The following is a 13,582-nucleotide window of genomic DNA, read 5'->3' as shown; positions in this document are numbered from 1 at the left end:
TACGAGGAGATGGTTTGGAGGTCGGCTTGTAATGCTGCCTGAAGTTGGTCAGCTTTCTTCCCGGTTGACCAGAGGACAATATCATCAGCATATAGCAGTTTGCGACACCGGAGTGTGCTGGGCAAATCATTAAGATAGGCCATGAAAAGGATACATGAGAGGGCGGAGCCCTGGGGTAACCCTCTTATAGGGGTATTTTCCCCACTTAGAGAGTACTGGAACTGTGTTCGTGTTTTCCTCTCCGTTAGGAACTGTTTTATCCAGTTTTAGGTCCGCCCGCGTACGCCCATGGCTCTAAGTTTAAGATAGAGGCCTTGCTTCCACACCCGGTCATATGCCTGTTTTAGGTCAATAAAAACTGCGTATGTGCTCTCGGACCTCTGGAACCCGTCGGCCACCTCCTGCATGAATATCGTGACCTGGTCGATCGGGCTCAAGCCTGCCCTAAAGCCAGCCTGCTCTGGCGCTAGGATACCGGCACTCTCAAAGCTCCACACGAGTCGCTCGCTGAACATCCGTTCTACTATCTTGCTGATAGTGGATGTCAGGGATATGGGTCTGTAGGACTCCACGTTAGTCGCTTCTTTGCCCTTTTTTAGTATTGGAACAATGGTAGCACAGCGCCAGGCCCTGGGTAGTCTGGACTCTACCCAGGTCCGATTCGCAAACTCAAGGAGTTTGTCTTTCGCAATACCCCCGAGGTGTTTTACCATCTCAGGAGTAACCTTGTCTGGCCCCGGAGCCTTTCTGTTTTTACAGTTTTTTTTTTGGTTTGCACTGTAAAATGAAATATCCAGCTTATGTTTGGGTTTGTTTTCTCGATATAGATTCCTAGACATTATGATGGCTGTGTTAGAAATTAATAGTGAAAATCCACAATTTACTGAAGAATGTTACATTAAGGTGACATAGTTATTTATATAGATATTTGTGTTTGTATGTGGGTACAGAACTATAGATGTTAGTTTTTTCTTAGGAAGTTAAATAAATGTAAACATTTTTCCAGTGCATTTTTTTGTAAAAAAAAAAAAAAAAAAAAAAAAAATAGGTGGCGGTACTCAGTAGTTGATCGCCTAACTTTTAACTACTAAAAATTAATAATATACGTTAAAATACAAGAAAAGTAATAACTTTTTTCAAAAAGTTGACGGTACGCCGTACCGTACCGGTGCGTACCGTCACAAAAAAGTCCACTACTATTTTTAATTTACATAAATGATTTACCAAATTGCATTACTTCAGGAACAAAAGTCAGATTATTTGCAGACGATTGCATAATATATAGAACAATAAAAACAACACAAGACACAGATATTTTACAAAGAGAATTAGATGAATTACAGAAATGGGAATCAAATTGGAGCATGTCTTTCCACCCAGAAAAATGTCAGTTGTTAAGAGTAACAAAAAAACTAAAACAAATTAATTCCACTTATCTTATTCATGGCAAACCAGTAACACAGACTAAAAAGGCAAAATACATAGGTGTTATAATAAATGAAAAACTGTCAAGGAATCCACATATTGATGAAACTACAAAAAAATCAAACAAAGAATTAGGATTTATTAAAAGAAATTTCTCTCTATATATATATTTAAGATCCTTCGAAGGAAGCGTAGTTGGAATGAGTTTACATTTCTCTCTTGTTTTGTGTAGGTTGTCCATGACACACTGCCGTACAGTAGCATTCTAAGATAACATGCCTTTTAGAGCTCCATTTTGGTCGCTTCTGGTTTTCCCAAACTCTTGGTCGGAGTCTAGCGAAGGTTGATGCGGCCTTCCCTATGCGTTTTTTTTTTATCTTCTCTTCTAGTGACAGGTCACCTTGAATTGTGGATCCCAGATAGCAGAATTCGTTTACGGCGTCCAGCTTGTTATCGTCAATGAGGATGGAGGGTGGTGCTGCAGCAGGTGGTCCCATAACATTAGTTTTCTTTGTGCTAATGGTTAGGCCATACTTTTTGCAAACCCTTTTGGTAAATCTACCGATACACAGACTACTCCACTTTGTTTTTGTATCACACACTAAATTTTCGGGGAACACCAACATATTCTTGAGCCCGGGCCAACGAGCACCTTGCTACGCCACTGCTTTTGCATTGTCCGATATTGACCAAGTGATATTTGCCTCTTTGGTGCGGGCGGTCAATGAATTAAATTAACACTGAGTAATGTGTGTGTGTGTGTGTTTCTGTACGCGTGTTAGTATGTGTGTGTATGTGTTTGTGTGTGTGTGTGTGTGTACTAATAGAGGAAGGCTTCAGTCAAGGCAACAAGATCTGAAGAGGGAGCTTTGAGAGACTCAAGGTATTTCATTAACACATTGAGATTATTTATTTTCTTTTGTTGCAATATCTACACAATCAAGTATCTCGTTGTGCATAAGATCTCATTCCCAGTATTTGTACACACTGTGCTGTAGTGCCTCTTTCACCGTGACTCTAGTTAGCCAAGTTTGGGCTATTGTGATTGCTTTAAAAGATTAACTTATATTAATTTATTAATATATGCTAGGACAAATTTGTACAAATACTCCTTCTTCCCTAGTGCTATTAGAGCATGGAAAGGGCTGCCTGAGCTAGCCAGGAAAACTAGTGACTTGGCAGAGTATAGGTCATTGGTTAACATACATGACTAAATGCATAACGCGTAGGACGTAATCATCTTCTTTTTTGAAGTAATGCCTGTATTATATAAGATAAGATAAGATATAACTTCTATTATATAACTTTTATTATTAGTTTACAAACCCTTATACAAATAATGTTTGGTGTAGACGTCTGGCACTATGGAATGGTCTCATGGCATTGTCATGTCATGACATTATCATTTTGAAATGACGTTTCGTTGGTTCTTTCATGACTCTATATACTTATCTTATAATTACAGACGTTAGTTTCAAAAGATAATTATTACTTCCCCCGCGGTTGTATAGCAATTTAGTCATGCATGTTTCAGAAAACCCTTTCCAATAGCACTAATGGCATTGAGGAAAGAAGGGGCACTTGTAAAAGTTTGTCCTAGCATATGGAATAAGAAATGCCCCTGTATCTTTGTGTCTTTCTAAAATATTTTATTAGATTTTGTTTTTCTGTTTGTAAATTATGGTTCATTGTTTTATGTATTATTGTTAGCGTCTCTAGTTTTAGTCTTTTTACTAAAGGAGCTACTCTAATAGAATGTACTTGTTTCTTTGTTAAAATCTCTCGGCTCTATTTTGGCGTCTGTTCAAGTTACTTTATGTTTTCTTGAGTTTAGGGGGTCCCGAACAGAGGCAATTTTATAACTGTATGCAAAGATGTCTATGATCTACTTGTCAGTATATATACTTTAACTCAGACTGAGCTGCCTGGTGCTTTCGACAATAAAACATTTTAAAATAAACACCCTAAAGCCTGTGAACAAAATATTGAGCCTAGTTGGTGTGTAGCGTTAGTGTTATTTATTAATTTTCTAAGTTCCAATGATTAATATTACGATTTACCACATCACATAACTTTTGAATTGTTAACAAATTAATGATTGATTTTTAAGTCATATGGCTCGGAATAAAAAATTTTATTTGAAAATAAAAAGCTGACGCCAAATAAAAGAGGGTCCATTTTGTTTCAGATTGACCACTACATAGGAACAATGTTGAAGTCCCTTTTGTTGCTCGGATTATGCATGGGTTTGTATTACTTCTCATTGTAACTGATACATGATTTAACCACTAAATTAGCAACGTTGAAAGCATAAAAAAAAAAAAAGAAATGGTCAGAAACATGAATGCCAAAACCCGATAGAAGTCCTAAATACATCTAGATTGCAAGTTACTGTTGTAAGTCATGTCAACTAAAAGTTTGTTTAAAAAGACTTTTTTTGTAATATTAATTTAGGGAGTTTTTGTATTGAGAAAAAGAATACAACTACAAAGATTAGTTGGACCAGTTTTCTCTTTCTGGAGCTACAAGCCAACACAAACCTTTAACACCACACTGTCTGTTAGCAAATTGTTTAAAAAATAATATACTACTTTTACTGTAGCACTACTTAATGTGGCTGCTGGTGATTCTGAAGAGCTTCAAGCTTTGGTTGATGAGCTGAACATCATTAAAACAAGTGTAAATAAACTTCTGGAAAAAATAAACAGCAGTATGTCCAGTTGCTGCAAGGTACGTTCTATGTATATGTGTGTATGTTGTATGTCCAGTTGATATATATATATATACATTTGTGAGTGTGTGAATGTCCAGTTGCTGCAAGGTACGTTCTATGTATATGTGTGTATGTTGTATGTCCAGTTGATATATATATATATATACATTTGTGAGTGTGTGAATGTCCAGTAGCTGTAAGGTACATTCTATATATTTGTATGTCAAGTTGTAGTACGTTAGAGTCCGAATGTGTATGCCCGGTTGCTGTACGGGATAGTTTACTTGGGCTGATGGAGCACGCCTGTTTTGAGAATGCAACCCATCTCTCTTACGAAATCTCCATTTGTGGAGATAGTTCCCCGGTGTGGTCGTGGGTTGTGGATATGGCAAAGAGTTAACAAAAGACAAAAAAAAACAGATCTAACTGCTGAGACGAAGATATATTTCTTTTACGAGAATGTAAAAGTTACTGTAATAGTTTTCCGTTATACAGTAAGTCAATAGATTAAATTAGTAGGCATGAGTGACGTCACATAGAAACCCGGTGAAAGTCTGACCGTTTTGGATGCGCAGAAAATTACGTCAAAAAAATATCAATTACTAAGTTATTATTTCAAATAAAAACAAAATAATAATATATTCATTATCTGTAGACCAAAACACATATTATCAAAAATTGTCAAAACCATCGGAGTTTCCCTTTAATAAGTATGTGAATGTTTCGGTCAAACCACATACAAATATATTCAAAACCTTATAAACCAAAATGATTTCAAACAAAAATATATTAAATAAGGTATTGAAAGCACATTTATTGTTGTGCAACCAGATGCTGGCATATTAGTTACAATTGATAGGGCCCTAACCGAAGGTGTCCACTCATTAACTTAACATTTCCATTTTCCAGTGTTCTGGATCTATCGTTGAGAAAGACTGGAAACTGGCATTTCGTGGAACTCCGGGAATTAAGAAGTCAGTCTTTCGTGCTTACCAAGATGGAGTGGGAATACCCGAAGATGTAGAAGAGGGTTGTAAGCAGGTAAATAACAAACCAAATCATTTTTAAAGGGCTACAATTAATAAACAAATAAAAATTGATTTTTTTTAAATCTTAAGGTGCTTGGCCTAAAGAGAAATTCCCTTTTGTCTGTCTGTCTGGTAAAAAAGTGTGCACACGTTATTTCTCCCACACAAAATCAAATTGAAACTTTGCAAAAATTATTCACTGGCGAAGAGAAGACATGAATCAACTTTAAAAAAATAATAATTAGTCAAATAGTTACTGTTAATTCATTATTTTGTCTGATACCAACAAGGGAAATTAATCCTTCAGTATTTATAGATATCACTAAATTGGTAGGATTTAGTCCCCTTTAAGAATCGTTCACGCTATTTCTTTCTTCCACACGCATTCTCTGATCAAGTTGAGACTTTAAATAATTATTTATCTCACATAACAAAATCAATGAATCAATACAAAAATTAACCAATTAGTCAATTCATTATTGCTAATTATTTTGTTTCATCTTATCTTATCTGATATGATACAGACGTCGTCGTCACTCGTAGACAGTTGTAGTCTTCCGAAATTATTATTTAAAGTTGCTCCAATTTTATTGACAGAATAAGATATTTAATCTTTACTAATATTTTTAAGTAAATCTAATAGAGATTACATGTAGATTCTAAGTACCTGTTTTAAACCAAATATTTTGATATGAAGTTGTACAATGAAGGTAATTTCTAAGGGCACCAGGGAGCCTAGTCTCTTATTTGTGTTTTGAAATCATCTTTGTGACAACTGGAGCTATTTATATGTAGCCTAAACAGTTAAGCCTTACTGCTACCCACATAGGAGAAGGAAATCTCTGAATTCAAAACTCTGAAGCCTTGCAGCTATGCCCAATCATGGGAAAGGCTTTGGGAGTCAACCCTGACAAAAAATTAGGAGCTGGCGACCCTAAGGCAGTTTGCAGTACCTAGTGCTACACACTGGCACAACCTGCGACGCCCCTGACCCCAAACTGTATCGGCACAGCCGTTCCCTTGGATACATCAGCCACAGCCACGTAGAGAGGGGGGGCTGATGTGTGGGCGACATCGTTCCAACCACAGCCAATATCGTGACTGAAGGAGGCCATAGATGTTTTTTTTTGTTTTTTTTAGCGATTCATTATTAAACTGAACTCTGAACTATTCTAAATTTTTACGCTTCTACTTCTATAGCTGGTAAAATTTTTTGAATTGCTTTATCTGAAATTACTTCAAAATACTCAAATGGAAAATTGGTTTGAGTGCTGGGACAAGTCCCAAAAAGCCCGTGGAGTCTGGGAGCGCATGAGGCGCCCTGGCCGCACTTCCCCGTGGTGGAGGCTGTCCAGGCCTGAGCAAGCTATTATAGCACAGTGCAGGACAGACCACTGTCCTTTTGGCTCATATTTCTCACGTCTATGGCCAAATTTCGATTCACGGTGCCCCCGCTGCGGGGAAGAAGAGGAAACCGTGTCTCATATTCTGTTTGTCTGCCCCAGACTTGCTGATCTCCGCCTCGACAGGTCTGGGAACCTAAAAATTCTCGACCTGTATTCTGACGTGTACGCACTACGCAAGACAGCAGGGTTTCTGTCCAGGGCTTTTGCAAGAGAGGATTTAAGCCTCTCAAGCCCTCACTCAAATGGAGTTTGATGATGATGCTGATGATCTGAAATTACAATATTAATTAAAATCATAAATGTTTGAAAACTCCTGATAAGCCGAATACAGATAGTGACAGAACGACAGGTCTTAACAAGCAACGTATTGAATCGCGTAGCTACATAAATTCTAATTATAAATGTGTTGTCCTCTGTGTATTCCCTTAGGTAGGTCAGCCTCTGCCGTGCGCTAATCACTACAGAAATAACGAAATATTGGACAACTGGTCTGGCTTCTCGGAAGTCGCTCTGTTCGTGTACAAAAACAATATGGAAGTCCATCACGTGACGTTCGACGCCATAGATTCGACCTTCATGAACTGGCTGAATAAGAGTAGGATCAAAGACTCCACTTGGACAGACATTACGAGCGAACCGGCCAATGTCTTCAGCCTCTACGGCCAACAGAAGCTCAACCTGCGCAGAACGTTCTTCCTGAACAGCAACTTCCTGTCATGTGGTGACACCACGGGCTGGTTCGTCGCCATTGACAACGAAAGAGGTGGCTGCTCATGGGAGAAGAATACTGCATTTCCTGTTTTTAAGTATTCGACTGCAAACACGAAAATGAATTGGAACAGCACAGGTATCGATACTGCAGATTACTTTGCGATATATGTGCACTAGGATTAAAACGTTTAAGTATCGCCACTGCTATTCATTTCATCAAGATCGAGTACTTTGGTGTTTCAGGAAAATAAATGTTTCTTTCATAAATTGGTTGAACTGTTTTTGTTATGATTTTCAACGTTCGTTGCTTTTCCAAATTAGTTGTAAGTCATACAAAAAAAGTAAAGTTCCCCTTTCAGACCTTGTGGTCTATAGGGCAGATGATGTAAAGGTCATCTGTTTCTGTGGCCTGCGGTTAACGAGGGTGTCATGTGGCCAGCACAACGACCAACCGCCTTTACTTTTCCCTAACTAATGTCAGGTACCCATTAGAGCTGGGTGGACTCAGAGGCCCCCGAAGATCCAGAAATTAAAAATCCCAGTCTTCACCAGAATTCGAACCCCGGTCCCCGGTTCGAAAGTCAAGCGCTTTACCGCTCAGCCACTGCGCCTCCGTTGTAAGTCATAACTATTGGCTAAATGTTGCGTTTATTCCTCATGTCGTCACTTTGAATTGGTTTATTAACTCTTTCTCTCCTAACCGACGATACCAACGTTGATTCCATCAGAATGTGGTAAATAGTTAGGAAGAGAAAGAGTTAATCTTCAGAAATAAAGAGGCTCGAGATGAAATGTACTAATGTATAATTTAAACCTAAAAATAACATGCAATCAATATTAGTAAGTGCATTTATACTGAGCTTAGAAGGTTGGGCCTCCCTCCTTCTAGCGCGAAGCGACTATGGATCATGTTATATAAATGCCTGGGGATTAGCTATGGCCGGAACGATGTCGCCCACTCAGCATTTCTCCCCTCTCCTCAAAACTGATGTATTCAAAACACACACACATATACATATATATATATATATATAAAGAAAAGAGATTAGATAGATAAATAGATAGATAGATAGATAGATAGATAGATAGATAGATAGATAGATAGATAGATAGATAGATAGATAGATAGATAGATAGATAGATAGATAGATAGAGTACAATAACCCATGACAAGTAAGATCCTTCTATGACCAAAACACAGGCGCCAATGTAGCTGTTGCCAGCTGATGACATGATTATTATATGAGCCAAAGCCTTTCCCCACCCAAAGCCTTTCCCCACCCAAAGCCTTTTCCTAGCCAAAGCCTTTCCCCACCCAAAGCCTTTCCCCAGCCAAGACCAGTTGAAGATTGGAGCTTGCAGACGTCTGACCCAAACCCCAACACTACATAAGAAAGTCAGGTTTTGTTGATTCTGAAAAGAGGAAGCGTCAATGCGTGTTAAAAAGTCATTGGCCAATTAGAATAGCAAGTGAGACCTTGTACTGGCCACTATTGATCAAGGGACATTTGCTGTGCTAATTAAACTAACAGTGATTTATGTGTGTTTGTATCTGCACAAAAGAGTGTCTGTGTGTATATATTTACTAGTTGATCTGAGTGATCAGAAGTGTGTCCAGCGAGAGACTCTGTGTAAATCGTTCACAACTTAAAACATTTTGTTATCCATTTTTTATTTTCAGGGCCGGTTTTATGCTGCCACAGTGGGCCCCGCACTTTCATAGACCCCGCGCGAAATCTACGTGTAAATGCTTAAATCAAACCATTGTAACTTATTATTAAAAGGTTCCTAGAATTTTCATGACATTGCAAAATATACGAAAAAGTCACGAAAATCTGAAATTATTAAAATCTTCTGAAAACCCATGCAAATCTAAAAAAACAACAACAGATCAATTGTCATTTCTGGATGTTATTCAATTTGGAAAACGCCATTCCTACTCGCAATTTAAAAAAACGGTATTGTCAGCTTTCATTTAATAAAAATATAATAATAAGGCGAATTTTAATCAAAATAAGAAGTTCAAATACTTAATTTACTTTAACAGTCACTGGCATATAAATATAGATCTAAATTTATCTCGATCTCTTAAAAAAAACAAGGTTACAAAGACAGTTTGTCAAACTTAAAATCGGTCCCCGAAGCGGTCCTCCTAGAGACAGACGGACAGATCTAGACATTGATAGAGGATAGAACATATTAGGCTGGACCTTCTGCGTGTTAGGCAGATGTAATAACCACTACACAACGGAAACACATATTTAAATGTACAATATATTTGAAATCTTTCCTTATACTTTCAGTTTGATACAAACTAGACATTGATCTAGCTAGATCTAGACCAAGTTTTAGATCTAAATCTAGATTCAAGATCTAAGTTTAAGCCTAGATCTAGAAATAGATCTAAGTTTCTAAGTCTAGATCTAGAAATAGATCTCAGTCTCTAAGTCTAAAGTCTAGATCTAGAGTTAGATTTAAGTCATTGTAAGTCTAAGTCTGTCTATATCTATTCTAAGTCTAGATCTAGAATCTAGAGTTAGATCTAAGACTCTAAGTCTATATCTAAGTCTAGATCTAGATCTATAATCTTGATATAGAATCTACTATATCTAGACTAGAACTCGTATATAGATGTAGATCTGGCCTCTATTTATTGTAATTTTTTATTCAGATTGTTGTCAAGTGTATAGCCTACTAAGGATGTGTGAAAGCTGCGCGGTGAACGGTAGTTGTTTTGTGTTGTTGTTTTTTATTAAAACTTACAATTAAAACGAAGTTCGTATTAAAATTCTTTTTAAAAACAACATTCGAATCAGTATTCCATTCCATGAGTTAGTTAATGCATAATGCCGTTTTTATTTATCGCTCGTAGGTTTGGCGTTTTCCATGTCGAATGACACCCCAAAATGACAATTTTGGTCTATATATTCCGTATATTTTAAGGACTTTTTCGTATCTTTTGCAATTTCGGGAGATTTCCAGGAGCTCCTGGTAAATCGACAGGAGGGCGCTGGAAATCTGTTTTAAGTTATAAAATGGTTTAATTTAATAATTTATACACCTTGAATTAGCGCGGGTCCTATAAAAATGCGGGCCCACTGTGATCGCATAGGTTGCAGTGGCCTAAGGCCGGTCCTAAAAAATAAGACAAAAGACATAAGACATAAGACTGCTTTATTGATCCTTATGGAAATTTGTTGTGATTACAAGGACTCTTTTCTCATATAAAGACAACACAACAGAAACATACACATAAATACAACAGACTCCACATAAAAAGTTCATTCAGCGACTACACACAGGCATATTGGTTCTTTTCATGTTTCCTGATCAACGAGTGGCGTTGATATAGTCTGACCCGGTGAGGTACGAACGAGTTTTTGTATCGCTCTGTTCTTGTTTTCATTGACAGTAGTCGCCCACTTCGCGGCTACCTGACCTAGTTCTGATGGAGCGACTGGTCTTCCAAAATTTTTTCGATTTTCCTTAGACACTTTTGTTCAAAAAGTTCCTTTAAATGTGGTTATGTTGTGAGTGTAATTTTTGATCCCTTTCTTAAATTTTTGATGCCATTTTTAATAGCGGCGTATACTACGCCGCCGGTCGACTAGTTGTCACAGTCTTAGTTGACATTGCATGATCTTAAGTTCACGTCATGTTAATAGTTTAAAAGACACGTGGAATTCCTGATGTAGAAAACAGGAAGTAGAATGAAAAGTTGACTTTGAGTTCAGTCAAGTCAAGTCAGTAAGGTCTTGCTCCCGGTACAGGAAGGTTGGACGTCTCTTCCTGGACTGGTGTATATATGTATATAGCATGAAAGTCGATGGACTAGTGATTGTTGATTAATAATATTTGAGAGTTGATTTCATTATGTGCTTATTGAATATTAAGGTATTATTCGTATTTCAATGGATATCTATAGTTGAAGCTCCAGTGTCACTAGTAGTAATTGTTCTTATTGTTACCCCCTGAGATGCGGACGTGATTGATACTTTTGATACCGCTGTTATGCGGATAGGATTATTATTTCTTGACTTGTAACACTAACAAGGAGTGCAGTATATTATTATTATGTTGTAAATAAAATCTTCATGTTATCTGCTGAACGGACTTGAGTCAGTTGTATAGTGTTTGTCTCGTCACGTGTCTAGAGCACTTCAGGAAGTAAGAACCCAGTATTACACCATTCAATCAGTCTCTAATATTCGTCTTGTTATCCATTGACACTAGTATACTTGTAAAACTATTGTATCTGTTAACATAATAAAGACATAATCAACAAAACAGCAATTAGTCACCCGTGTCAATCAGACCACCACGGCTACTCCCACCTCAATACACTGGACCCAGGGCCGCAGACTGCATTAGAGTTCAGTACCACTGTCCATGTCTTCTGATGCCAATCACTGTATGTCGCTCATTGTCCTGCTGACTGGTCTTCGCCACTTTCGCTAGCATCTATTCAGTCCCTCAACGCTTAGACTGTCAAATCCTCAAGACTGCTACCCAGACTGCCATCTACCGCCTCGGACTCTGACTCTTGGACTCTGACTCGCGGACTCTGTCACTGACTCACGGACTGCCACTCTAAATAAACAAGTAACCAAAATATCGCTATCAACTAGCTAAAGCGAAATTCTGTTAATTCGTTATCAACTAACATCTAATGCTATAACTAATTAAAAACATTTGTTCTTACCCTGGTCCCTTACAACTAATTCCTACATGTTAGAGCAGTGAGATTCATAACAAACGAATATTCACATTTGACTAGAGTAACACCTTTAGAAAAGTCACTAAATTTAGAAAGCCTTCAGGACAGAAGGCTCAAAAGTAAAGTAGCAATCATACATAAAACACTGAACCATAATCTTCAAATACAAAAACAAAATTTAATAAAATACTCTGAAAGACACAAAGATAAAGGCACATTCCTCGTCCCATATGCTAGGACAAATTTGTACAAATACTCCTTCTTCCCTAGTGCTATTAGAGCATGGAATGGGTTGCCTGGGCTAGCCAGCAAAACCAGTGACTTGGCAGAATTTAAGTCATTGGTTAATATGCATGACTAAATGCATGACGCGTAGGACGTAATCATCTTCTTTTTTTTTGAAGTAACGTCTGTATTATATAAGATAAGATAACTCACATCTCTTGGAGCCAAGATCGCGAGCCAGCCTCGGCGACTTGCTCCCAATGTTTGTATGTGTCGTTCACCAGAAAACGCCTAGCACACGACACACGACACACGACTCTACTAGCACTATCTCACGCTGTGTCCCGACCGCCCCCAAAATTCTACTTAATATTCTTAATTCTACTTAACCCACGCCTAAACTAACGCTACTAAATCTTCTGTGTCTGTTCCGACTGCCCCAAACACCCTCTCTATATAGGCGGAGACCCTAACCCACGCCTAAACTAACGCTACTAAATCTTCTGTGTCTGTTCCGACTGCCCCAAACACCCTCTCTATATAAGCGGAGACACTAACCCACGCCTAAACTAACGCTACTAAATCTTCTGTGTCTGTTCCGACTGCCCCAAAACACCCTCTCTATATAAGCGGAGACACTAACCCACGCCTAAACTAACGCTACTAAATCTTCTGTGTCTGTTCCGACTGCCCCAAACACCCTCTCTATATTAGCGGAGACTCTAACCCACGCCCAAACTAACGCTACTAAATCTTCTGTGTCTGTTCCGACTGCCCCAAAACACCCTCTCTATATAAGCGGAGACCCTAACCCACGCCTAAACTAACGCTACTAAATCTTCTGTGTCTGTTCCGACTGCCCCAAACATCCTCTCTATATAGGTGGAGACACTAACCCACGCCCAAACTAACGCTACTAAATCTTCTGTGTCTGTTCCGACTGCCCCAAACACCCTCTCTATATAGGCGGAGACCCTAACCCACGCCTAAACTAACGCTACTAAATCTTCTGTGTCTGTTCCGACTGCCCCAAACACCCTCTATATATAAGCGGAGACACTAACCCACGCCTAAACTAAGGCTACTAAATCTTCTGTGTCTGTTCCGACTGCCCCAAACATCCTCTCTATATAGGCGGAGACACTAACCCACGCCCAAACTAACGCTACTAAATCTTCTGTGTCTGTTCCGACTGCCCCAAACACCCTCTCTATATAGGCGGAGACACTAACCCACGCCTAAACTAACGCTACTAAATCTTCTGTGTCTGTTCCGACTGCCCCAAACATCCTCTCTATATAGGCGGAGACACTAACCCACGCCCAAACTAACGCTACTAAATCTTCTGTGTCTGTTC

The 13,582-nt window shown here is 38.5% G+C and overlaps 1 protein-coding gene across 3 annotated transcripts; it reads left to right on the top strand.

Moving 5' to 3' along the window:
* Nucleotides 1-2,208: 2,208 nt before the first annotated feature.
* On the top strand, nucleotides 2,209-7,553 carry LOC106078827 (uncharacterized). Of its 3 annotated transcripts, none has more exons than XM_056033412.1 (5): nucleotides 2,209-2,308; nucleotides 3,614-3,671; nucleotides 4,028-4,155; nucleotides 5,048-5,179; nucleotides 7,002-7,553. In XM_056033412.1, the coding sequence occupies exons 2-5, from the start codon at nucleotides 3,635-3,637 to the stop codon at nucleotides 7,458-7,460; spliced, it is 756 nt and encodes a 251-aa protein (XP_055889387.1). In that variant the 5' UTR covers nucleotides 2,209-2,308; nucleotides 3,614-3,634; the 3' UTR covers nucleotides 7,461-7,553. The 3 variants fall into 3 exon arrangements, with proteins under 3 accessions (XP_055889387.1, XP_055889389.1, XP_055889390.1); XM_056033414.1 differs by lacking the exon at nucleotides 2,209-2,308 and adding an exon at nucleotides 2,339-2,466; XM_056033415.1 differs by lacking the exon at nucleotides 2,209-2,308 and adding an exon at nucleotides 2,358-2,445.
* The last annotated feature ends 6,029 nt before the right edge of the window (nucleotides 7,554-13,582 follow it).

The sequence above is a fragment of the Biomphalaria glabrata genome, chromosome 6 (assembly GCF_947242115.1).
Source record: "Biomphalaria glabrata chromosome 6, xgBioGlab47.1, whole genome shotgun sequence".
NCBI classification, from domain to species: Eukaryota; Metazoa; Mollusca; class Gastropoda; family Planorbidae; genus Biomphalaria; species Biomphalaria glabrata.
Note: the sequence above shows the minus strand (reverse complement) of the source record. Positions and strands in the feature narration are given on the sequence as shown.

Bases quoted from the DNA above. Each gene is read 5' to 3' on its own strand.
- LOC106078827 (XM_056033412.1), top strand. From the start codon at position 3,635: ATGTTGAAGTCCCTTTTGTTGCTCGGATTATGCATGG. The intron at 3,672-4,027 runs GTTTGTATTACT...CTTTTACTGTAG, and splicing joins GTTGCTCGGATTATGCATGG to CACTACTTAATGTGGCTGCT. The intron at 5,180-7,001 runs GTAAATAACAAA...GTATTCCCTTAG, and splicing joins TAGAAGAGGGTTGTAAGCAG to GTAGGTCAGCCTCTGCCGTG.